Raw genomic sequence first — 24,985 nt, 5'->3', positions numbered from 1 at the left:
AAACACCACCTAGTTAACCTTTGACACCATGAAGTCAGCAAGCAGAGCAGCAGCAGAATTCAAAAATACAGTTTCCTCAAGCAAAGTGTAGGTCCTCTTGGGTCTATTAAAATCATCACATTTATACCTCAGCCTTTACACGAGAGCAGAAGCAGAAGGATGGGAGGTGAGGCACATTTACAGTCATTCTGTGAATTTTCACAAAAATTTAAGGAGTTCAATAATGCTAAGTTCTCTAACTCTAGATTCAGCAGAAAAGGGTCAACACAGCAAAATTTATTCAGGTGTTCAAGGAAGGTGGAAAGGCAGACAGGGAAAGATGGCACATTGGGAAGAAACTAGGCTAAAATTAAACGTCTAAATCATTCTGCCTAAAATAGTTTGAAAACTCAGAGTTTCAGGTAGCAACAAGCATTTCGTCTGTGAAAACGAAGCCAATTCAAAATACTTCAAGAGGCTTCAAAAGAAGAACAAAGACCAATATTACTCTAAGGGAAGGCACTGAACCTTTCAGCAGCTGGTGGAGTGCAGGTTAACAGCTGGCTCCCTCGAGGCAGCACTGGCGCAGGCAAGACACCACTCCAGGCTTCCAGCAGCAGTGGGAGAACAAGTGTGCAAACCAAACACCATCATTTTAAAGTCAGTGTGTTTAAGCCAGCCTTGCACAGGATTAGACAAGACAGCAGTTAAAATGTCAGTGGCTCGTTACTATCCACACACCCACTTCGTGCTGCAACCGAAGCAGGTTAGCATAGAACACTAATTTCAGGCAAAACTCTGCGTGATGCTGAATCAGTTACAGACTTGTGCCCAAAAGCATCTTCAATGCTGGCCCTGAAAACCAGAATCTATTTTCAAGTTCAAGAACAAACACACTACATCATCTGCTTGACTCCAGCAAGGATACTTACACATCTATTTGGATTTCTCTAAGATGTGAGCTTTAAGGCACATGCAAGGAGAGACGGAGGCAAGGAACAGTGATTGTGAGGAAGGGAGGGAGATGGTGCTTTAAACCAAAGGCAGAGGCATCATCTCCAGCACACAGAGACATGCACACTTTTGCTTCATATTCACATGCATTTTGTGTATGCATTATAAAACCAAATAAAACATGCTCTGAACATTTGGGCTTAAAGCAGCTTTTCATTTGCCTCACAACTTCATAAGCACTTAAAAATACATGGAAAAAAAGGCAGCATACCCAGAATAAGATTAAGTTTGTAATAAGGAGAATATGGAAGCAGGTACATAGAGTACAAAGACACCTGAAAGAATAGTGCTCCCTTTTTCATACAATAATTAAACATTAACTCTGACCCCTATGATTATTTATACATGAGCATACCAGCTGTATACATGGACCTGTTACTCCTCGTGCACGTTTCTAACACTAAGATCTTGTATTGTCACCACCAGAACCCTGATTCTTCCCAACTCTGCCTCAAAGATCTGAACACATTCAGCTCACACCTGGGGCACTTACTATAGCTGTGCTCAGAGAGATTGAGAAGATCTGATAACACCAAGGACCCCAAAAGCTTTATTCTGATCAAGCATCTTCTCCAGTCACTGTTCATTATTCTCATACAAGAACAAAAACACTGAAAAAGTCTTTCTTGGCTCATTTCCAACACTTCTGCAGCCTCACGTTGTCAGACTAATTCACAAAGTCCATGCCTACTGCATCTGTTTAGTGGCTACTAATTCAGTTAGTCTAATAATCCAAGAGATAGGTCCTCTTTCCATCCTGTCTCTCTGATACTTATATAGAGTAGAACACAGGCTAAATTCTGTACTGACGACTAAGGAAAGAAGACAGAATGAATATGAAGTCAGAGCTGAGAAAACCTTGTGTGCTATAAAAACAACCATAATACCTAATGTATATAGCTCTCTGAGGAGAAGTTACCAACTTATGCACATAATTACAACAAAACAGGCAAAGAAAAACAAAAATCAGTCCCATAGCTAGGTTCAGTCCAACAAGAAAAAGAAACCTAAAACCACAGACCTTAAGAGACAAGCTACAGGTTTTCTGATGCACGTTACAAATGCATAAATTGACCATGCATTCAGTACATTATGCACAAACCAGGGACTATATAAGGAACTATCAAAAGGCACAAGGGAATTGGCAGGGCAAAAAGGAAATGAGCCTTTACAGTCTGCATTAGCCACTGCCACACTGCTGAATAATACATCATCTTAAAAGTATTTGGTAATGTGATAACTAATCAGCATTATCAAAACAATGCAGCAGTTCTTCTGGTCTCTTAATTAGGCTTGCAAAAAATCTGTATGGTCCTTTACTGTTTACAGAGGGATATTACCCTGGGATTTTGGAAGACATTATTTGCACAAGTCAAAAATAAGCTTGGCTTCACTGCTGAATCGCTGTCTCAGGGCAGGGAATTTCAATTCCAAATTCTCAGGGAAGGAGAACAGTCCTGTTTGTCCCCAGCTCCCATTTCAAGTGACAATTCAAAAGCAGGAATTTCTACCCTTCCACATTTCAAGTATCCACTAGATTATTCAACTGAAAACACAACAACTCGTCCTTACCCCAGTATTGTAACCATGGCTTCATTTTTGAAAAACAGGCCTCATCCTATTGAATACCACCAAACATGTACCTTATCCTTTAGCTCAAATATATTTTGCATGACCTTACATGAATTGCTTAGATAAAAGCCTTTTTTCTTCTACTTTTGTTATTTTAAAGTGCAGATGCATTTGAGTCATTTTCCCCTTTTGTTTCATATCCTTAAGATCCACAGCTTCAAAGACAAAATGTCAGCATGCAGTCGATTTATGACTGAATTCTTGAAGAGACACTGAAGAATTACCTTGTCAATCACCCCAAGGACTCTGAAGGCCTTCAGTTCCTCGGCGGGGCTCCTTAGGTTCCAAGAGGGCCTTGAACTTAGTGATCCTGGAGGCTAATGGAAGATATCAAAGATTATACATCAATCAGGGTGGTACTTGAAGGAAGACTGCCTGCTGAAGCAAATGCCAGGCCGAAGGAAACTAAATTTATCATAAATCAGAGAGAGTGAAGATGAAAGGAGAAGTTTTCTGTTTGTCCTTAGGTGGAGGGGGGAGTGGGGGGGGGTGGGGAATGGACAGATGACACCAACAACTTGCAAGTAAATAAAAATTGAGATAACATTGAAAACAAAAATTTTTTAAAGAAAAAATAATGAACTTTTGTATTTTTTATGCTTAATGGAACCTGGCAATCAATTACTCAATTCTGACCCCATCACAATAATCAAAGCCTTACAGGTATTCTGGATACAAAATAATTCAGAGAGCACTGAGGAGGAGAAAGCAAATTAGAGGCTTTTTAAGTCTGAAGAACATAAAATACAGAACTATAAACAGGGTTCTCTTGCTCTCTGCTGAGCTTTATGAAAGCATTTTAATAACAAGGTGCACAACAGAAACAATTCTTAAAACTGCCTTAGAAAAAGGTAGCTAGCTATGTATCATTAATCTAGAAGTTAACACCATAGCAAGAGAACTGGCAGGCGCTAACTCGTCAAGTAGTTTACACATAGATTTTTGTCCGTGCTGTGTTTTGTAGTTTCTCAGGGCAAGCTCAAAGCTTGCATGTCAGAGGAGAGAACAACATTTCTACTGGAAGTCTTCTGGGACAAAGATCAACCTCTTAAGCATCACATATACCTCTGGCACATTAACAAACATGTCAAGAATTTTCTAGTTGCCAACTGAGAGAATTCATTAGATCTTCCTCCAAAAATTCAACACACAGCTTCTACTAGAACCACAGACCTGGATCTCTTCCTCACAAATAAGGTAACTTCATTTGCAGAGTTGTTGAATGCCAAATTCCTTTTAAGCATAATCTAGTGTCCCCAAGGACACTTCTACTGCACAAAGACCAAGGAAGAGGAAGATGAAACTCCTTAATTTTTAGGCTTCTAAGAGGCAAAAGCTGTTTGTCTAATTTGCCAGCATCCTGAGGCAATATTTAAGAAATGTCTCACAAAAGAAAACTGCTGGTAAGCAATTATGCTGTGGATGAAATGTTTAAGTATCAGGGAAAATCAAGAAATTTTCCTTTATGATCAGCAACTCCCAAAAAAACCTGAAGATCCTGAACTAGGTAATTCAGTTTGCTTCCCCCCCAGCATCCTTAATATGCTGTCCTCAAAAGCCAGAGCACCTCCTTGAAGCTCTCCCCAAAACTGGTTCCCTTTCATGTTGCCAGCCAACCACCTTCTGTCCTTTCCAATTCTTTCCCAAAAATGAACACTTATTTAAGCACAGTCTGCAAAATTCAAAAGAAAGGGTCATAAAAATATGTTCAGAAAGCATGGAGGAAAGTGTGCTTTTCTTTTGTGTTCACCTACTGAGCTCAACATTTAAGAGTTCATTATATATATCTTCAATTATTTGTCTGGGTCTTATAATTGTTTTGTCATGTAAGTGCTGCTAAGGAAGAGTACCAACAGCAGTTAAGAGAAAACAGACCTGATTCTACAAATCACTAAAGGTTTTGGCATGAAGAGCTAAAAAAACCTCAACATGAACTTTTTTCTCCAAGTCTAATTTAGGTTCCACGTTCTAGCAAGCTGTTGGAAGGCTGAAGGAGTTTTGTTGGGTTGTATTTTGGAAGTGTGCAATTCTTCTACAATAACAAAATATTTTCTTTGAAACAGTTTTGCTAACACAGTTTATTCGTGACAAGATTTCAAAAGCTTCTGAGTAATACATTTAACGTAACTGAGTATTTCCAAATCCTCTAGACTACTATAAAAATTTCCACTTCTATCTGCATGCTATTAGGTTTTATAACTGTTCCTCAATAATCAAGCTTTTGAAATTTTCTCTTATGCATAACATTTCAGCCGTGAATTAAGTTAATACATCTCCACAGAAGTTAATAGTTGTGTAATAATGCTATAGAATCACATTTATGTACCCATCATGTCTGAAGAGCCAAAAACCCCACCATACACGTTTTTGGTCCTTCTCTAAAATACCATCAATGGTGGCACAGTAATATTATGCACACACACTGTTTTTCATACATGTATTCTGCAGTCACTTCTTACCTTCAAACATTTTACATTCACATCCACATCTCCACAACTCCCAGTAGCTTCTCCATTTTTATCGATTTCAGGTTATTTTGGGCTCTTTACAGTACTTGGGTTTCACTGTTGCAAAGTCTAATAGTAGAGCCCAGTGATGGGAAGGCATCATATTCTGTCATGAAGCAAGCCGGAAGCAAACTCTAAATACCCAATTCCCACAACTATAGCAATTAAGCACTCTATGAAGCTGCCTGCTCCTCTGAATAGAGCAAAAAATCCAAGCTCAGCATCTAGCCAGCAATAAGAAAAATAACTAAAACCCAGCGCTCTCATCAAAATAGAGGAAGAAAAAAAATACAGGAAGGAGGGTAACAAAAAAATCAAAAGCTTCATTTGCCTTTAGAAATAAGGCATTTAAATCCTAAAGAAAGTGGCAGGCTACTCTGCCTGCAGAAGGCCTTCAGCAGCCTGTCCAAATATCCCAGGATCTTCTCCCCTGTGGCTAGGCCCTGTATGTTTTGAAACTATTTCCAGACTATGAGCTGCACAGCTGGAGTTACCTGACTTAGGATTGGCATCACCAGTTGCTTTCACACCTTCACCTTTTGGCTAGCATGTGCTGATTCCAAGTAGAAAAGGATGAAGTTGACTGTGATGCTGGCCTCTGCAAAGACTCAGCAGCTTGTGGCCACCACTTACCTTCAGAAGGCTCTAGTTTTTGCAAGCTACCCAATGAAACACAGCAATAGCCCTTGCCTCAGCTTTGGCATCACTGCCAGCAGTTATAAGAGCAGGGGGAGAAAGAGAAGTACGCCACCAGCCAGGCAGGAAGAAAAGGCTCTCATGCTAACCTCATTTAAGGCAAGCGCACTAACCCTAGCCCAGTGACACAAACGCCATTTGATGGAGAATTATTTTACTGCTGACACTGACGCCTTTGACAGCGGTGACCACAGAACGTCAGGTGCTCAAAAAAGAGCACTTTCACAAACACCAGTGCAGAGCTGCACATCAAAATGCAATCTCCCCTCACCATTCAGAGGTCTGTGTCCCATACATTCATTAACTATCCACCTATGGCACGGCCAAACCCTCAACTGCTGCAAGGAGATGCCTTCCAGCATCTCCTGGTCTGGCAAAACATGCTGGCCTCTTCCTCACACTGCACCAGCAGAAAAGCAGGTTGCATCTCTGCATGCATCTGAACTAGCCAGAGCTATGGCGTGCTTCAAAAGGCCCCCAGTGATCACCAGCCGGGGAGTGTATCCTCCCTGAAGCTGGGACACACCTTGGATGTGATCTTGGAAGCCCTGACACTGAATTTCTTATTTTATGTTAAATTTATATCTCACAGAAGTACAGCAACGTATTTTCTTTATACTTCAATGTAATTTTCATGCACATTTAATGAGAATTTTAGGAAGAAAGATATCTTATGAAAAGCACGAAGAATGAAGTCTGCTTCTCCTGCTTGGGCATCAGGCTTGCATGTACCTCGTGTTACTAAATTGCTTTGAAAATCAAAAATAATTGACATTTTAAAAGACAACAGCTTTTATAATGGTGCAAAAAACAATTCTGAGTATAAAAAAATGGGCATAAATAGAATCAAAAACTATTTCAAAGAGTGGAAAAAACATGCATTATAAAAATACCAAAAAAGTTAAAATGGACCCACAGCCTGTACCTGTAGCTGTGCTGGCCTCGCAGCTGACAGCTAAGTAGGACTGCAGCTTTCTGACAGTCAATCCAGTGTGATTCAAAGGCTGTTGCTGCAGCTCCCACTCAGGCTTGGAGGTGGCTCCCCAGAGCTGCTGCTTATTCAAGGGGCAGAGAAGAAAATACAGCTTGGAATCTGTAAAATGGCCTGCTGCTGCCGTTACACAGCACTCTTGAGTGTTTGCCATCAAGAAGGCCCTTGAGGCTGTTGTGCTGTGCCAGAGAAAGAAGAGGACAGCGTTTACTGCAGCTTGTTTTTCTAGAAGGTCTACATGCCTGTTTACAACCTCCAGAAGCTGTCTCCACATCTCCTATTCCTATGAGTCACAGCAAGGCTTTTCTCAATGTTTACAAGCTCCTGTCAAGTGAGTTCCCAGTTCATGGTCAGTTCCCTATGCTTCTTTTCAGCCTTAAGAAATCTTCTATCCCTTCTTAAGCCCTCTACACCTTTTTTTAACAGTGCCAAGGTTCTGCAAATGTCTCCTCTTGTGCTCCTCTCTTCACCACTTAAGACTTGCCAGCAGCAGGGTTGTTGCTAAGGATGCTATCCTTGAGAGCTACGCTGTTGGCTTTTTGTTGACGAAGGAAAAGTAACAAACTACTATTGTTCTTTGTTTAGTTTCCATGGCATCAAAGATAATTTTTCTTTGCAGTTCTGAAATGCCAAGCCTTTGTCACTAGGGAAATCTGGTCTTCAGAAAGGCAAGGGCCTGGTATTTTGAGCCATGGAAGAATAGCTCAACTTCTTTCTGCGAGAAAAGCCACCACGCTTTACCTTCGCATGGTGTTCAGATGGCATAGGGGTGGCTTAGGGTGCATTTAGCAGATGTAGCCTTTTGAGACAGATGCATGTGGCTCAGCATGTGGCTGGCACCCGAGCCTTTGGGAGATATGAAGGGCTGAGGGGTACAGGACAGTAACTGAACCTGCACTTCTGAGCTTACCTCTTCCCTTGCTTCACTGTCCTGGTGGATGAGAAAGAAGTAAAATGTCATGTTTAACAAGGACAGGTGAGCCTAGTTTTGATGCTTACTGTGATTGTTCCTTGTAAGGCCACAATAGGAAACACAAAGCTATCTACACCAGACAGGGGTGACAAAGCAATTCTGCCTTGTAACATCAGGTCACGAACAAGAACACTTTGCCTTCAATGTCCATGCTTGCTTACTAGTCAGACCTTTCTCCGAGGTGCAGTTTCAGCACCACTACTGCCCATGAAGTTCTCCACAATGTGCCATGCTTCCCACAACAAAACCACACTCCACTAACCACAGTATAGGCACAGGTACTGCTAGAGTATGGCATTCGTCCATCATTTTCCAACCAATTTCAGTTGTGTGGTTCAAACTGCTGGGCTACCAGGTATAGCAGCACTTAGCTATGCTTCTGTGCGGTGGTTCTTCTCAAAGACTTCGGTGTCCCTCCAGCACAAGAGTTGATGAGAGACATCTTTACAGATCCATGTGGACAAAGAAGGTATTGTACAGCATTATTTAAATATTTGTATATATATCATGTCCAAGCACCAACATATGAACAAGAGATGGTATCAGTCAGCATGACCTACAGCAGTAGCAGGTGCTGGTGGTAACATACTAGTCTTGCCCCCGCATGACCAATGGCATGTAAATAGCAGTTAAAGAATCATCAAGCTGGTGTGAAGTGATGGTGAAAGGAGGAATACACACTAACCTTGTACACTAGAGACATAATTCCTTTAGGAGAAGGACATAAAATATCTGCATGTTTCCACTAGTGTCTGCCAAGACCCACACTGTATATAGATGCAGGTCATTTCAGTGCACTTATCACTGTCTGCATGGGATGGAATAATTCATGCAAACTCCAACATAAAATATCTTGGGCAGTAAAAAGGATAAGCAGTAACTAAAGTGCAAGAATTCATGTCTGATCAGCACCCAGCATTCAGGAAGAGTCACATTACTCACTTTCCCTAAGACGTTAAACTAGAGCACAGAACATGCCAATTCTTGGCGGTTCCTACCACTACCCTTACAATAACTTTGGGAGATAAGTCCTTCTCCCAATTAACTTTTGGCTATCAACTTGGGGACAAGCTGTTCCTCACCACAACCATCATGACCCATCAGCACCATGTGCCCTTGATGCCAGCAAATTCCAAAGCTCTAAGACAAAAGTCAAATGTATGCATTATGAAGAGCAGCAAATAAAGGATATTAAAATACACATACAGGCTTAGGTAAAAAAAAGCCAAATTGTGGAAATGCTTTTTGTAAGAAGGACAATAAGCCAAGTGCAACATTTTGATTGTGCAAAGTCAGATTTGCCCTAACCTCTCAATGTTGAGTTTCAACACAGAAGGAGAACGGTTTTCTGTTCTCATCTTTTTTTTTTTTCCTTGCCTTCTCCCAATTAATCCTGCTTTCCTCTGGATCTGCAAAGAAGGCATGTACCTTATTCAGTACAGCATAAAAGAGGAAATACTTTACCTCTCAAGTTCACATTCAAAAATGCAACCTATTTCTTCCTCCTTCCCAACCACAATTAGTTTTTAAACGTATAAAAAAGGCAAAAATAGGTTGTTCACGGGTTTTTTTCCTTGTTCTGTGGTTTCCAAACATACTGAGATTTCCATTCAATATAGATTCTTCCCCATTTTCAGGGGTGTTTGACCCAAAGAAAGACTACCTAGTAGGAGTTCATATCAGTCCAAAATACTAAATTGTTCAAAGTACAATTCATAGCAGCAGCAAGACTCCAGATCTCACAAAATATATCCCATTTGGAACATCCTCAAAATCATACTTCTAGGGTCTCAACATAAAAAAAGCTGCTCTTCAAAATCAGTGGGTTTGCTTTTTTAATTTACTTCTTAGGCAATCATATTTTATAAGACATCCCATTTTTAAAGTAGTGCTCTCCTTAAAACATTTTTAGATCTGTGCAAAAAAAGAAGCAATAATCTTCTGCCCCTTTTGTCCTCACTTGATATAAATGCAGAGAGACAGGAAGTTGGTAACTTTTATATTTACCACAACAGGGTCATCAACAATTGCACAGTTTAGCATGACTGCCGTAAAAGTCTAAAGAACAGGTAAGTCCCGAAGGAACCTGTTTGGGGAAGGGCAAAGCAGAAATTTATTGAAGGTAACTTGGAACAAGCTTTGTTTGTCTTTTGTCTAAGTACAGATAAGGGTGTTTCTGCTTAGGAAGGTGGGAATTACTAAAGGACCGCCTCAAAAATCAAGAAGCAGCTAATCGCTAAAGCATATCCAAGAGAGACATTTGAAGGGACGAGGAAGAACATTTGCTCAATTAAGCAGTTATTTAGTGGGAAATTCATGTCATCTCCCTGCCATGTGCTTGATTCACTTCTGATACAATATTATGTGCTAGGCTAAAGAAACCAACAGCCTTCACACTCCCAACAGGAATGAGCAATTTTCTCATGGGAAAGTCAAAAGAAACATTATGTTCTAGTGTGGTTTTTTGCTTTACCTTTAAATTCTTTAGCATGATTAAAAATGTTTACATTGGCAACTGTGAGTAGAAGGAAAGCATGTGAAAAAACAGGCCTGTATTAAATCAAGCACTCTTCACAATGCTACGAAATGCAAACCAACAAGAATCAGAAAAGAATGGCAACTTAACAGAAACATAACATCAAAATACTCCTCAGGCCTCCTGAAAGAGAAATTCTAGACAGCTTTTGAACCACAAGCCTGAATATGCTTTGCTAAAAGACAGGACAATTTAATTATACCAAGTTCTGGTTCAAAAAAAAGAAAGAAATAAAAGCCTACCATAGAAACGGATGCATCTTCAGACGATTTATGGTAGAGACTGGAAATTTTTTCAGCACGCATAAGGTATTCTGCAGTCTTCCTTTTCACTGCTTCTCGACGAGTTGGACTTGATTCACCTCAATGGAGAAAAAGAAAAGTTATTTTTTCTATAGAGAGAGGGGTACTAAGTAATCAAAGCACATGACTGCTTTGATTCTACCTTTTTGATTTCCTTTGGGTTATTCATAATCAAACCTACAGATATACATCTTATAAAAAGCAAGTACTATGATCTCAGAGTTTTACAAAAATAACAATTTAAGCTTTGCTACAGACTAAGGTAAATAAAAAGTCTTTCCTCATGTTTCTGTGATCTGGTATATGTTCCTATGGTAACATAAGTAAGAACTGAAACAAGCCACTGACCTAAACATTATACTCAAAAAAACCTCAGGGAAGGCACACTAAGACATTTACAACAAAACAATAAAGAAATTTGTTTTTTTCACCTTACGTTTCTCATATGGGCTTTCCTAAGCATAAAGAAAAGCCAGAAATGCTATTAATAGCCAGAAGGCAACATGAGAGACAACAAGACTCTTGCTCACAGCTTTCCGATGCTACACATGAAGAAAGGAAGCAGCATTTGCACCAACCACCTCACTTCCCAGATAGCTGAACCATGCATGTTATGATTAGACTACCCAAACTCTTGCAAGAGGTTAGAATCCCACGACACCACACAAATTCCGTATTCACTCTAAAGCTTACAGTTTGCATTTAGGCATTGACATCATGAACAGTATATTGTTATAATAGTCTTAATTCGTGATGACAACACCCAGCTGCCAAGCAAAGACAGTCAGAGACAACTGTCCCAGAAAAGGCATGAACAATAGAAAAGACTTCATGCGACCCTGACAGGCTCTTCCAGCCCTAACTTAGACCATCCAAGACTTGCAGAAACAGCCTTGGCTGTGACAGGCTTCATGCACCAACAGGTGCAAGCCAGCACCTCTCACAAATCAATGCTCAAACAGGGCAAGGAACTGCAAGGAGATCTGCCTGACAGGTATTCCACATGAAAGACAACGCAAAGAACAGGAAAGGTAATAAATTAAACATGCAAATACACAAACCCTAAGCAACAGCAGATAACAGAGACAATTAACGAAGACTAGAACTCATAAGACACTGATCAATGGATCATGAAAGGAACCTCTGAGTGTAACCTTGAAGAAGTTCAACTAGAAACTTGGTAACTGATAAAGGAAAAAGAAAAAAACAGGATTATTGTGGGTTATCAAGAATGAGCCTCATAAAAAAAGAGCAAACTTATTATGGGATGTCTGAGGGAGAACTTACTGTGTAAATGCTTGCACGTAAAACATTGTGGGAGGCTTTCAGGTGGGGATTGTGGCAATGTGTAAGACATTGTGCGATGTTTAAAGGCAGGATTAACAGTGAGGAAATGGAGGGGTCAAGGTGGAGGAGTGGCACAAGCATGAGAAAACAGAGGTAGGAATTTCATGGGTTGATTGTGTATAAGCAGACTGCTGGTCAATATGCTTGTCTGACTGAGCCCTGTACCTGACCACCACTATTGGTCTTACCTTCTTATGAAAATCTGTTCCTTACTGTTTCCTGCATTAGTGTGCTCATTATTCTCTGTGCATAAGGTGTGCCAACAAGTTTCAAGCAAGATAAGCAGGCAAGTCAGACAAAGCGTCCGAGAGCTGGACTATGGACCTCGGGGCCAGCTACCAGAGACACCTGAAGAGCAGGTCTTTTCCTGACCAGCAAATAGTTTGAAAGAGTCTGGGCTGTTCCTGCTGCCCGTGGTTACGCAGGTGTCTGTAAAGGCAATATCCATCTGCCTGTGTCAATCTGATGTCTGTACAGGGTATGTGTGCACATATGCAAGCCCCCCTCAGAAATTTGCACTCAGCTTCACTGCTGGTAGGACCCAAAGAAGCAGTAAGCTGCAGCCACATCTCTCCAGCAGCTCAGGGAAGGAGGAATTGCTCTGATCCTTCAGTCAGCCAGATCTGGCTATCTTTAAAACCAGCTGCTTAATAAAGAAGGAGCGGTTGTCCGACTGTTCAGTTTTCCCAGAGCACCTTCTAGATGGCAGAGAACAATGAAAAACACGAAGTACAAGGTCTCTTCAGAGAGCTCTGCTGTAGGCTCTCAGAGCCGCTGTTTTCCTCCCGCCCCACACAAGAGAAAATGAATCGCTGCTCTTGCTTTAAACAATCCTTAGAATCACAGCGTGAATAAAGCAGAGGCTCTTTCCACTTTACGTTGACTAGTAGCAGACCATGGCATTTTGACCCTGTTATAAAATAAAGACTCACCCTTCCTTTCATATCATGACTCCAAAACTACCTAAACGCACAGAACCACCACACAGACTCCACCAAGAGTAAATAGAAGAGATCTGCAATCTACCCCAAGCTCTGCTCTAAGTGATCTACTATAAATCTTATTATCCACCTCACAGTAGGAAGGAAAAGTGATTGTCACCTCCTTGGACAGACACACAGAGCCCTGCTCTGCAAAAAGCTTTGACTATATTTGGTCTGGGAAGAAGCTGGACAGTCAGAAATTCAGTGTACTTTCAATACACAATATTATGGATATGTACCAATTTCACAGTTATTTCTCTCATTTTAAAGACAGAGGGGACTGTACCAGGTCCAGCACCTCTAACATCATCCTCCACTTAGCAGGACTCTCCTCGTGAAATTCCCCTAGATGAGACTGTCAGTCTTACTCCCATCTAGGATTAAAAAAAATAACAACATTCAATTGTTTGAACTTGGATTTGGCTTTACCAGAACTGAATAGATACACAGTATTTTATAAGTGTGTGCTGCAATTTCTTAAAACATGACTAATATTCTTGCTTTCATCTCTCCACTTAATCTTGCAGCTCCATATAACTTTCTTGTGCCGAACCACTGGTATTGCCCACATTCACTTGGACACACGAAGTGGCACTCAGGGAAAACAAGTCATCTGCACAGCAACAATAAACTCTTCAGCCACAGCATTTTCTTCAAGCAGACAGGTAGAAAACTGCTAGGTTACTGTCTAAGGCTGTCATAAAAGTCAAGCTTACTGCTTAATTGTTAGTTATATGTATTTAGTTTGGATGTTTATTGCCTTTTTTTCAATGCTTCAGTAATTTTACAGTAATTAACACAAACAAGCTAGGAAGTCCCCTTAGAGCTGTCTTTGTTCTCCCTACTTTCACAAGACCTTAATTTCAGTTTTCCTTCTACTTTTCCTTCGTGAGTAATCTGTTAAATAACATTTGCAAAATGTTCACTCATTACAATCTTCAGCCATAAAAGAGGGTGTGGAGTCACAAAACATTCACTCAACAAGTTCTTGCATCTTATTTGTTAATAAGATCACTAATGGTTTAAGTCTCTGAATACTTCAATAGTTGTATGTTTGAGAATTAGATTTATGGAAATAGGATATTCTTCACATTAGTTTAACCAAGAAAAGGTAAAAAGCTACATTCCAACATAAATTCCCATTTAAACATCCAATATCTCACAAAAATCTGTAAAGAAATGCAGGATATTCATTTTTAAAATAAATAAATAAATGTTACTTAAAAAGCCTTAAACACCGGGTGATGAGTAATAATAAAGACCCCATTAAACTAAAAATAATCTTTAGCATTTATGTCGAATTTCAGGTCATAGAACTCTTCACTTAAAACCAAATAAATCACTAAAACACAGTACTAGAACAAATCCTCGTATTTGACAGATGTTAAAGCTGTGATGCAGACTTTAAGCATATGTTTTTTAAATGCAATATTACATTTTGCTACGGAATAGTGGGTTTAGTTATGCAAAAAGTGTACTCTCAAAAGAATCAACTAATTTATTCCTAGTTAAGAACTTTTGATTTAAACACTGTGTGAGCATATTGAGCTCCTATTTCCATTCTGTGGTTAGCCCACAATAATCGAAAGAGGTATCTCTCTTTAATTACAATTTAAACTTGAAAGGCATTTTTCTTTAAATGGCAGCAAACAGGAAATGTTTAAACTGTGTCAAAGCCTTTGATGAATCTTTACAACTGCTCATAAAAGATCATCCTGCTTAAAATAATATTGATTTTTCATTTATTTTCCTAGATACTAGAAGATTTACGTTTCATCTGATCAGGATCAAAGCTTCTCCCAACTCCTGATCACTGGGATTAAATCAGCAATGTCATTTTACACGTTTAAAAACTACACTGCTAAAGCAAGATATAAAAGTGTAGCCAGGCTGATCATAGAGACCTTAGAATGAAACCCCTCAAGATTCCCCGTTTCTCTCTCTGCATTTGCTACAGAGCAGCTGTGCCTCACACAGATTCACATGAATGAAAATATTAAGGCAAGAAACCACCCACTTAGTTTATTTTCCATATGACTTTCCTGTAATTATTTTGTAAACTGTTCACACAACAATATATAAAAACATCTGCAAAAACAGGTAATTAATGTGTCAAGCCAAACTAATGCATTTTTTATGGTGTCCATGCTTCGTCAACTGTAATTATAACTCTTTTTAAGCAAATGATGATGTGTTTGTTGCAATGTGCAAGTGGTTATTTTAGATGCTCTGTTTACTATTACTGCAAACAGAATATAAAAACTCTACAGCTACTCTGTCGCACGTATAAGCCTTCATCTACACAAGCACAAGCAGGCTGCTCCCTCATTTTTCCAAAGGCTTTGCCTATTTCAAAGAAATAAAAATATCTTAAAATGAAAATTGGCTTTGGAAAGGCTGACCAGGCCACCCACTGACCAAAGTAACAGTAGCCAGGATATTAGGACAGCAGCCAATAATTTAAAATTTGTTCTTTAATTTTTATTTCTAAGGACAGCTCAGCTACAATATATTTACCAAAACAGACGTTCCTAACAACATTCAAATGATCTTGAGAGTTTGATAGAGGAAAACCACAAATATCAAAATAATTGTGCCACTGAGCTCATCTTGTGACTTGCCTGCTTGTTTTCCCATAGTCCAGTGATTTGAATGAAAAATGCAGAGAAGCAGTATTTCCACGTAGTATGTACGTAGCAGTAGCATCTGGGAAACTAGCAATGTTTTTGTCTTCTACTCAAGTCTCCTACTCACACCTCACAGCACCTCAGAAAAGTACATATACCTTTGAGAGGTTAGCTAACTCTGTTGAAGTGGCAAGCGTTCGGTTCAGTTAACTGTTTATTCAGGCACCCAATCTTCTGTAATTCTATCATATACAAAAATTATTTATGTTCAGATATTAATAGCAAAAAGCTGTGAAAGGGGGCCATATCCAATAAACCCAAACAAAAAAAATCTGGGCAGTAAGGACCATGGGGAAAAAAAAATCTGTCCTTTTCCCTCAAACAATCTGGAGTACTACTAACAAAACACATCTCAGATGTACAGAAGAGCTGTCAAACTTGCTCTGGTCCTTAACTATTATCTTGATGCATTTATCTCACTGGATGGTAACAAAAATAGCTGTAGTCACCATTTGCCACTAACATATACAACATCCCACATTCAGTGAATCACAGTATATAGCACCCACCTAGGAATTCTAGACATTCCTTCCTTCCCTCCTTTGTGTCTGACCACCTCCAAATCATCCCCTCCTGGGCATTAGAGATTTTCCTCAGGAAGAGCCAATCTGTCAGGACAGCATTAGTACACTCCCAACCTAACTAGCTGCTTAACCAGTATGTGGATATTTCCACAGAAAAGGTAAGGCTAAAAAGTTAGCATCACCTGTCCCAATCCTCTGTAACCTCCATATTCTAAATCTTCCTGCTTTTCTCTCAAACTTACTAAAAATATATGTGGGCTGCCTTTATTTAAAGATGATATCAGAAGAGATTTGCTCCAGGAAGGAATGTCCTCTTGCAGAACAGGCTACAAGGAACTTGTGGGAGACTGCCTGTTGTGCTAACCCCAAACTCCATGTTCTTAACAATTTAAACAGTAAAACTTTCTCTAAATACTGAAATCTTCAATGAAACATTTATAATTGCCAAATCTAACAGCTATAATACCTTTTTTATTTTTAAAAGTTTCTTTATCTTCTTCACAGTCTTCCTGCACATATCACCCAGCTGGATTGCTGAATTTTTCAAAGAATTGCTCTCTATAAAAATGCAAGGGAGTAAGCCTTAAAAGATTTATTTCTTCTCACAATGAAAAGAGGTTTAGCAGCACCTTCCTTATTAGTGGGTAGCCCAGCTGTTATTTTTGCCTAATTGGTTCAAGAGGACCTCTGTTCTTCTTAGGGCAAACACTTCTTACATCATGTGAAGCAGACTCCTTTGTCCATATTAGCCAAACAAAAGCTCAGGCACACCATAAGTGACAATGCGGCTCATAATCCAGCACACATTTGTGACCACTTTGGACACAGTTTTATAACCCCAAAATTTATTTCAGGAAGGGGGAGAGCTGCTGATTTTGGAATGAGTCTCTACCAACTTTCACAGGAGAGTGGGTAACCTTTAATTTTCAAACAATTACTTAAGTGAAATGTGGCAGGTGCTGTGGTAGAGGGACACTTCAGCATCAAGGAAAGACACTATAGATTCTAGCAGCAGGTGGCAGTTTGGAATTGTGATATAAACCAGCTAGCTCATCGTCTCCAGTATGCTATATATAATGATTAGTTCTTTTGAGGTGATGGCCAAATTCTGCAGCTGAAAAAAAAACCACCTGTAAATATTAAAAAATAAGACCAACATGAAGCCCATTATGGTAAAACAGTTTGAAATGATCTTTTTTCCTTAGCGTTTTGAGAAAGTCAACATTTATTAAATGCAACACATTTATCTAGCAACCAAGAAGAAAAGCCACTTAAAAGTTAAACCTCTCATGCTGAAGCACAAATGTGTGACAGTGAGTGAACACATAAGAAATCTTCTTCCAGCTTCCCAGCGTGCTCATAACTATTATGTCAACATTTTATACGTAATCTTCACTGCAGGTTGCTCAAAACACAAATCTACACTGCCTATGAAGTTACCAATTCTGCATCCTGTAGAAAACATAAGGTTACACATCAGTGGTGTAAATGTCCAGGTAAATGCCTCTCTGGAAAAAACAAATGTTGGCATATGTGCCAAAGTTAAGATTACATAGATTAAGAATGCTGTGGGTGAAATGTGTTTGAGTGACCAGTAAAGCAGGAGCGAGTAACACTCAAGATAATATGAAACATAACTTTCCAGAAATTCTAATCAACAAACATCTGTTTATAGAGAAATTCCCATGTTAAATCCACAAGGTGGGGGGCAACTTGTCATGTGCTGGTGTGACTATCTGGCAAAAAAAAAAAAAATGAATGGTCACACAGCACGTACCATTTTTGGGAGGAAAAGCTGAACTTCCCATCCATCTGCTAAAGCTCATAGTCTTCAACTGCAAGATATTTAACCAAAGTAAGAATTCACAGTATGAGAAATACTCTTAAACACTTCCCTGTAAAACTACACATGCAAAAAAAAAAAAAAAAAACAACCTTGTGAGTGCTGCATGACAGAAGGACAAGTGCTGGCATCCTAGCACAGATAAGGAAACAAAATGGTGACAGCAAGTCCTCCAATGCAAGCACCCCAGGAGGAGAGCCACTGACAGTCAGAGCATGGAAAGAAGTTACACAGGCCACCACCACAGAAACGAGGAAAAGATTTTCCAAGTTCTCTACACTCTTCTTTCTCACATAAAAGGACAAGTCCAAATTAGAATTAGTAACCACAAACATTCCCTGTTTCAGAGCAGAGGGAATGCAGACACACAAGCACCTACCTCTTCAAGTAAGAGCAAGTTACTGCAGTTTGAAGCATAAAGTATTACAGAAAGAAGAAAAAAAAAAAAAGACACGAAAAAACAGTAATGAGATTCATCCTGATGATCTAATAGTATCATATCTAAGTACTAATATATTTCATATGTGCTTTTATATATAATACTATGGGAAATGGTATCTTTCCATGAGCAATCACTAAAATCTCTGAAACAGAAAAGCCAGTGACAGACCTTGTAGAGATCAAACCTATACTAGTCCTTCTACACAGCTCTGAAGATAGAGAGGCTATTTTAAGATACTGGAAAGGAAAAGAGGGAAAGAGGACAGGAAGAGAGAAAAGAAGGATGTGAAAAGAGAGAAGCTGTATATGCAAGAGCTGGTGGGGGAGTGGGTGGAGAAATCAGAGCACTGATTATCATGCAGCATCATGCCCTTAAACGTATCTATGCAATTTTTCTATTCCAGCTAGTAATTTGCCTCAATTCATCTACAGTGCCCAAGGCATTTAATTCTGCAGCCAGAGACTTCAATTTTCTCACCTAAGGACAGAAGCTGCAGTGTAACCTAGATCAGTCTGTTCTGTCTACACTGAATGCTGGAAGAAGCATGGCAACCCCACCAGGTCTTCTGATGGGAGGTAGAAACCCCACATAGCAACAGTCAAAAAAAAGATTAATGCACATAGCTGCAGCTAAGTGCTGGCTAACAACAGCTGAGATAAAAGGCTGTGCAGGCAGGAATGTCTGTCAAAGAGGCTGGGCATAAGCAGCAACCTGGCAAGAAGCTGCTATAAGGACAGACTCCGAAATCTTGGAAAGGTCAGATCAACACCAAGCCAATGCAGCTAGCTGTCTCCCCCAGAAAAGGGAAGAAAGAACATGTTTAAGACGCACCTCGTCACATATTTATTCGTTCTTTAACAGCCACATGCTAAACCACCACATTCAGTCATCTCAGCATCACGCCCTACATGTTGGCTTACAGGTATTGCTACAATTCACCTTAACATGTACTGTAAGGCTCTAAGCTGTGCAACAGGTACTAAACCCCAGACCTTTACCAGCCTCTTGGTGCAGCGAAGTCTCGCAGTTCAAGTGGAATGAGTATTCCTTTACATAGCTGAATCTGATTGTATTTATACATTAACCAACTCCACCATACTTTACCGGCACACATTGCATTTTACTGCTTTGCCACGATGAAGTGTCTAAATGTAGGACTTCTGCATATGGAATAACATCACTCAGGGTGATCCATCCAGCATCTACTGCAGAGTGATGGATCCTATAGCACTAACATTCTGAATATCTGTGTGGCCTGCAATAGGCTTGCAAGCTAACACATTTTAGTTATGAACAGCTCATAGCCCATATCAGCATGGGGTTCAGCATCACTGGCGGTACAATGGGATTAGATGACTTTTTTTTTTTAAGCAAACCATAGTATTTCCAACATCCTTTCTTAATCTAGCTGCTTGTCTACAGACAAGTCCTGTCCAAACATCTAGCCTTCTGAAACAGCAGCTGTGATTCCAAGGTTGTGTGAAGCACTATGAGAGAGGGAGCACTCTGTATGGCTGCTTAGAAAGCCCAACCCAAACAGTCCTACAACACCATCACAGTCCAACAGCAGGAAACAGAGACAGTTTTCAGCTCCTTCGGAAGGAATTGGGGCAGGAAATTTTTGTCTTTACACTTCCACAGCCTCAGTGGAAGTGTAAACGTACAACAGCTAATAAGGCAAGTGACGATACACTATAGGAGCACAGAGGTCTGAGATCAGGGCAGAGGGGAGAATTACAGTTCCATCAGTCACCCTGTCATTAACCTTTCCCTGTGGGGCCCATCACAACTCTAAGGGTTTCCCTGCAGACATCAGCTCACACCTCAATGCATCTTCTCAGAAAACAGGTCTGTTGCTCCAACCAGGCACAGCTGCTGGGTAGCTCAGAAACCGCCTAAGAGATTGTTACTCTCCGTAAGAAACACTACTCAGAGGACTTACCAAGTGAAAGGAATTTAAAATAGCTACTGTATTATAACAGAAGTTTATATTCACATTTCTTGTGTGCCATTCAATGAACAAGCAAAGATGCTTTTCACTCTGCAAGCCAGAAATGCACTCATGGAATAGCCATGACTGTTCCCTTTTTCATAAAGTACTGTCTTCTTGGCATTCTGTCAAGCATGCTCCTGTTTGCATCCCTGGCTCCACCACAAGTTCAAATCATAGCCCATCATAATCCCAGTAATTAGACACAAGTTGGTTTGTTTTCAGTATATCCAAAAATATCATCTAGTTCTCCAAAGTATTCCCAGCATTTCATTGTATATGCATTTCTGGGTTAAAAGTCAAAGTCATTTTAGCAAGGTTCCAGTAATTTGTGTAATTTTTGTTCCAGCTCTGTTTACTGGATAATCATTAAAATAGCACGAAGCAGTGCAAAACTGACATTCACAGCCTGCTTTCAAAGACACACCAGCAGCTTATCTAGAAGTTGTAGATACCCAGTGTAAAACACAGATACATACCTGGAAAACAGTTCGCGGCTGCTGTGACTTAAGAGGCACCATATACTTCATGCAACAAGGTCCATGCTGCCTAGCTGAACCAGCCCCCTAAAACAAATAGCCATTGTGCTCAGCCACAGCTGTTACACATGTGAAAACACCCCAAATCTCTAACAGAGTAAATGGATCACCTCCCTTCAGATGTTAATGTGACATGGAGCCTTGTAGGTAACATACCAGCAACGAACATGTTTGCTTTCTAAACCACATAGAAAAGTACAGGATCTGTTCTACATAAATTAGACTCACTGTATTGTGAAGTGTTCTTGCTTCATCATGTGTCTGAAGTTACTGAAATCCAGCAATAAGCAATCGTGTTAACTCTGTTCACAGCTCAGACAGCCCATCCCATAATGGATATAACTTGAGAATGGCTGGAGTTGGAAAAAGAGGTGCAGCTTATACAGACAAAACTCCCTCCTTTACTACAAAAAACTCTTTCCATAATTTCACCCTCCTGATCTATTCTTTCCTAACATAAACTACACCTTAGGCCAAAGTTAGGGAAAGCACTACTTCACATAAAACAGTTAACTTCCAGCCTAGAAGTTGGTGGCTTGCTATCGATTAGTGCATTTTTTTCCATCACTAAGCCTGAAGCAACACATTGACCTCAAAGTGCTCTGACATGCTAGCAAAACAAAGGAACAGCTACAGATGTGAGCCAAAGTTTCTATCCATTGGTATACTTAATATGCTCCAAAAGGCAGATTCAGATTTCAGATGGTATCAGCTCCTGAAGAATTGTTTAACCATCCTACACAACCCTTACATACCTGCCTCCCAAAAGCCTCAAAATCCTGCACACAGCAATGCCAGAAAACAGGAGAGGGGCAGCAGAATCAGTACATATTCAGAGAAGAAAGAAATTATGGCAGCTATTCCCTCTCACTGCATGCGAGGGAGCTCTGGTATAAGTGAAACAGGGAGGTACAAGAGTTACAGGTAGTTCGGTGGCAGTCCAAGGGCTCTACCGCCCGTCCAAGAATTTGTTATCCTTCCCACTGACAAATGTGTTTAATATTAAGTGCACGTATGGAGCAGAAATAGGCCCAAGATTTATAAAAAGCAGATGCCCAGAGTCCAAGGTATACACTAGCCTCTCAGGGGGCGTACAGCGTTCATTCCCCAAGTTATGTGTGTATTAGGCCTTTTGTCAGGATTATGAATAGGACATTAAAAGATTTAATACTAAAAGTCTGCAAGATACTAGCAGAGCAAAACACATATGCACCTTGCACAGTATAATTAACAGCACCATACTTCTGAGAGCATGCACACACAGCTGGAAACAAAGTCAAGATAGACATTTCTTTGGTGTAATCATAGGCAACATCTGCCTCGTCTAGCATTAGTGCCATCAGCTCAGAGATGGAAAGTCATCAGGAACATAACAGGCTCAAGTGTGTTCCAACCACCTTCACGGAAGCCAGCTACTTCAAACTAAACACAAGCCTATAAATTGCAGTAATAAACTTACTGGTACAGCACTTTGACAAGGCAGCCTTAAGTAGTAAGGAGATCTTGTACCAAGCCTGAAGGAGCGGCTGGCAACAGAGACACCCTTACATTTCAGATACATCTAACCAGCTTAGTGGCTTCACACTTCCGAGGTAATTCTGAGAAAAGTTTCTAACACAGAGGAGGGATGATGTTTGGTTTCCCCTCCCTCCGGGTACTGGTTACATTTCCCGAGTCCAATTTTTAGGTGTCAATTTCTATTTTCTTGGTGCCACCACGTGGCAAAAATGTGTATTGCCATTTTACATGCAAAAGCCACTTCCACTCCACTCTAGAGGCCACACATTCTGCAATGGCTGTACACTGAAAGGTAACGTCATTTACACGTGTGTAAGTATATATGAACACTGTGCTTCACTTCCAGATATTACCAAAGTTTAATTATGCAAAATAGACTGAAAATAAGCAATGACAGAAGACCAGAGGCATTTTGTAACAATTGCACCATCCTTATCTTTGAAGGGAGCTCATTATTATCCATGTAAAATACATAACCAGGGGTGTTTAAATAGCTGAAGTGACTAGGTTAAGGGTTTGGGTTTTTTTCATTGCAACATACAGTGAATAGTCACATACCAATGCCAAACATACCACCTTCACAAAGTAGCTACATCAAAAAGTGCATTACAGAGTTATTTGGGGGGGTGCGGGTGGGGTTGGGAGTGGGGGGTGTTACGTTCCTCATTGATCCTGAGAAGGCATGTGTTTTAGGAAGGCATTTTAATTAGCCCTGTCACTATAAAGAGGGCACCAAAGTGTCTCCCTGCCAGCCTGCAGAAGCTCTGAAGAGAACAGGACACAAAATCAGCTGCACCTAGCCAAATCTAGTATAAACGCCCAGCAGAAAAGGAACATTCATTTGCTTTCCACCTTCCCAGCCATGCAGGCTAACAGAGAGAAAGGAGAAAGAAGAGCTGACTGCTAGGAACTAGCCTGTGTATATTTATGTTCCCAAGGGAAAACATGCCAGCTAAAAAGCAACTCATTCCCATTATTCCCTCTCCTGTGCTGTACAGATGCAATATAAGAGACTGCATGGAAGTTGCAGGTGCTGACTACACACCTCTTCAGCCATCAGAAACACCTCCACCTGCACGCGCACACACAGAGGTACCACCACTACAAATTTATTAACAACCCCCACTGTACTATCTAAGAGGCATCAGGGAAACAGGGCAGAATATCATACTTTCCTAAGACTGAATTTTTTCCTTGCCTGAAAAGCATGGACACCAGTGGGTGAGAGAAAAGGATTAGCAGTCATCTGAGGTAGCCAGATGAGTAGCTTGCCAACAGGAAAGAAGCAAAAGTCCTTGGAGGAAATGTTAGCAAATGCAAGTAAAAAGCTCAACCCACTCTAGTTTAACAAGTGAGCGTGCATCAGTTGAGCAAGTCACCCACAACACATGAAAGAAAAGCCTTCCACAACTTTAAGGTAAACATATTACCATAAGAATTACTGTGGATTCAAAGCCAACATATTTAACCGCTGCCACAACCCGAGCATGCATGCATACTTACCACAGCTTAACCGATGTGCAATAGCCTGACTTGTGTTCATGCCCTAACAGTTTAAAACTGCTTAATAAGGTTCAGAAACTTGAACTGTCAGTTTAAAACTGCATCATGGCAGCCTTGCATCATGGCATGAAGACAGCAGCGGTTATGACAAAACAGGATATTCTTCAGAAGACCTTAACTGAATGGCACACCCATCTAGGAAGAAGTGTATTAGCAAAGAAAGAACAGCTAGGCTCTCCAACAGAAGGACTGCCAGCACATTTATCATCAGGAATGAAAAGCATTTTGACAACATGGGCTTTAAGGAAAGATAGGATGCTATTTGAAAAGCCACAACAGGCAGCAAAGCAGCAACCCTACTGACATCACTGGGACTTGAAAGAGGTGGACTTACCCTTGCCAAAAAAGTATAAGACCCTTCAAGCAAAGACTATGCACGTACCTTGGCCCATACCTCTAGCTTTCATCAGTAACCTGTCCATTATTTTTTGCCAGGCCCTGTTAAAGCAGTTCAGCAAATAACTTCTACTCCTAGAACTGTTCAGAGGGACATCATGACATGCATTATACCGAAATGCAGCAAAGGCTCCTGTTTGTGTGTGCTTTGGTACATTAGCATTGAAGTTCTGATCTGGAACAGCATAATGCATCTGTGCTGTACACCGTCAAACAAAGCCACAATTCTAATCTTACTCATTTGATCTGTGTGTGACAGAAGCACAATACACAGACCCTGAATTCACTCCAGGAAAGAACAAATCTTTTCCTGTCCTTTATAGTTTTAAGCCATTGTTAGACAAAATGCAAATACATGAGGTTATCACTCTTGATCCTCAAGAGCTAGAGATGGAAGAGGAAAAAATTGTTCCCTGACTGACAAGGTGCAAGGAGACTCCACAGAAATTTGTATGTAGGTGCATCTGGTCAGTTAACAACAGCTTTTGTAGACATACATTGACACACAGAAGTCTTTTGAAAA

General features: G+C 40.3%; 1 protein-coding gene across 10 annotated transcripts in view; it reads right to left on the bottom strand.

Annotated features, from left to right (window-relative positions):
• Nucleotides 1–24,985, bottom strand: part of RPS6KC1 (ribosomal protein S6 kinase C1) — a 91,227-nt gene that overhangs the window by 39,956 nt on the left and 26,286 nt on the right. For 9 of the 10 annotated variants that reach the window (XR_005106936.1, XR_005106937.1, XR_005106938.1 and 6 more), the window contains exons 8-9: nt 10,571–10,689; nt 2,850–2,942 (exon numbers count right to left, since the gene is read on the bottom strand). Coding sequence is in view for 7 of the 10 variants with exons in the window: in XM_037405138.1 (XP_037261035.1) it covers nt 2,850–2,942; nt 10,571–10,689 (212 nt within the window). In the remaining 3 variants the exon portion in view is untranslated. Of the gene's footprint in view, nt 1–2,849; nt 2,943–10,570; nt 10,690–20,925; nt 21,010–24,985 lie in introns of those variants that run through there. The other variant, XM_037405142.1, reaches the window with a different exon arrangement.

The sequence above is a fragment of the Falco rusticolus genome, chromosome 12 (genome assembly GCF_015220075.1).
Source record: "Falco rusticolus isolate bFalRus1 chromosome 12, bFalRus1.pri, whole genome shotgun sequence".
Classification (NCBI taxonomy): Eukaryota; Metazoa; Chordata; class Aves; order Falconiformes; family Falconidae; genus Falco; species Falco rusticolus.
Note: the sequence above shows the minus strand (reverse complement) of the source record. Positions and strands in the feature narration are given on the sequence as shown.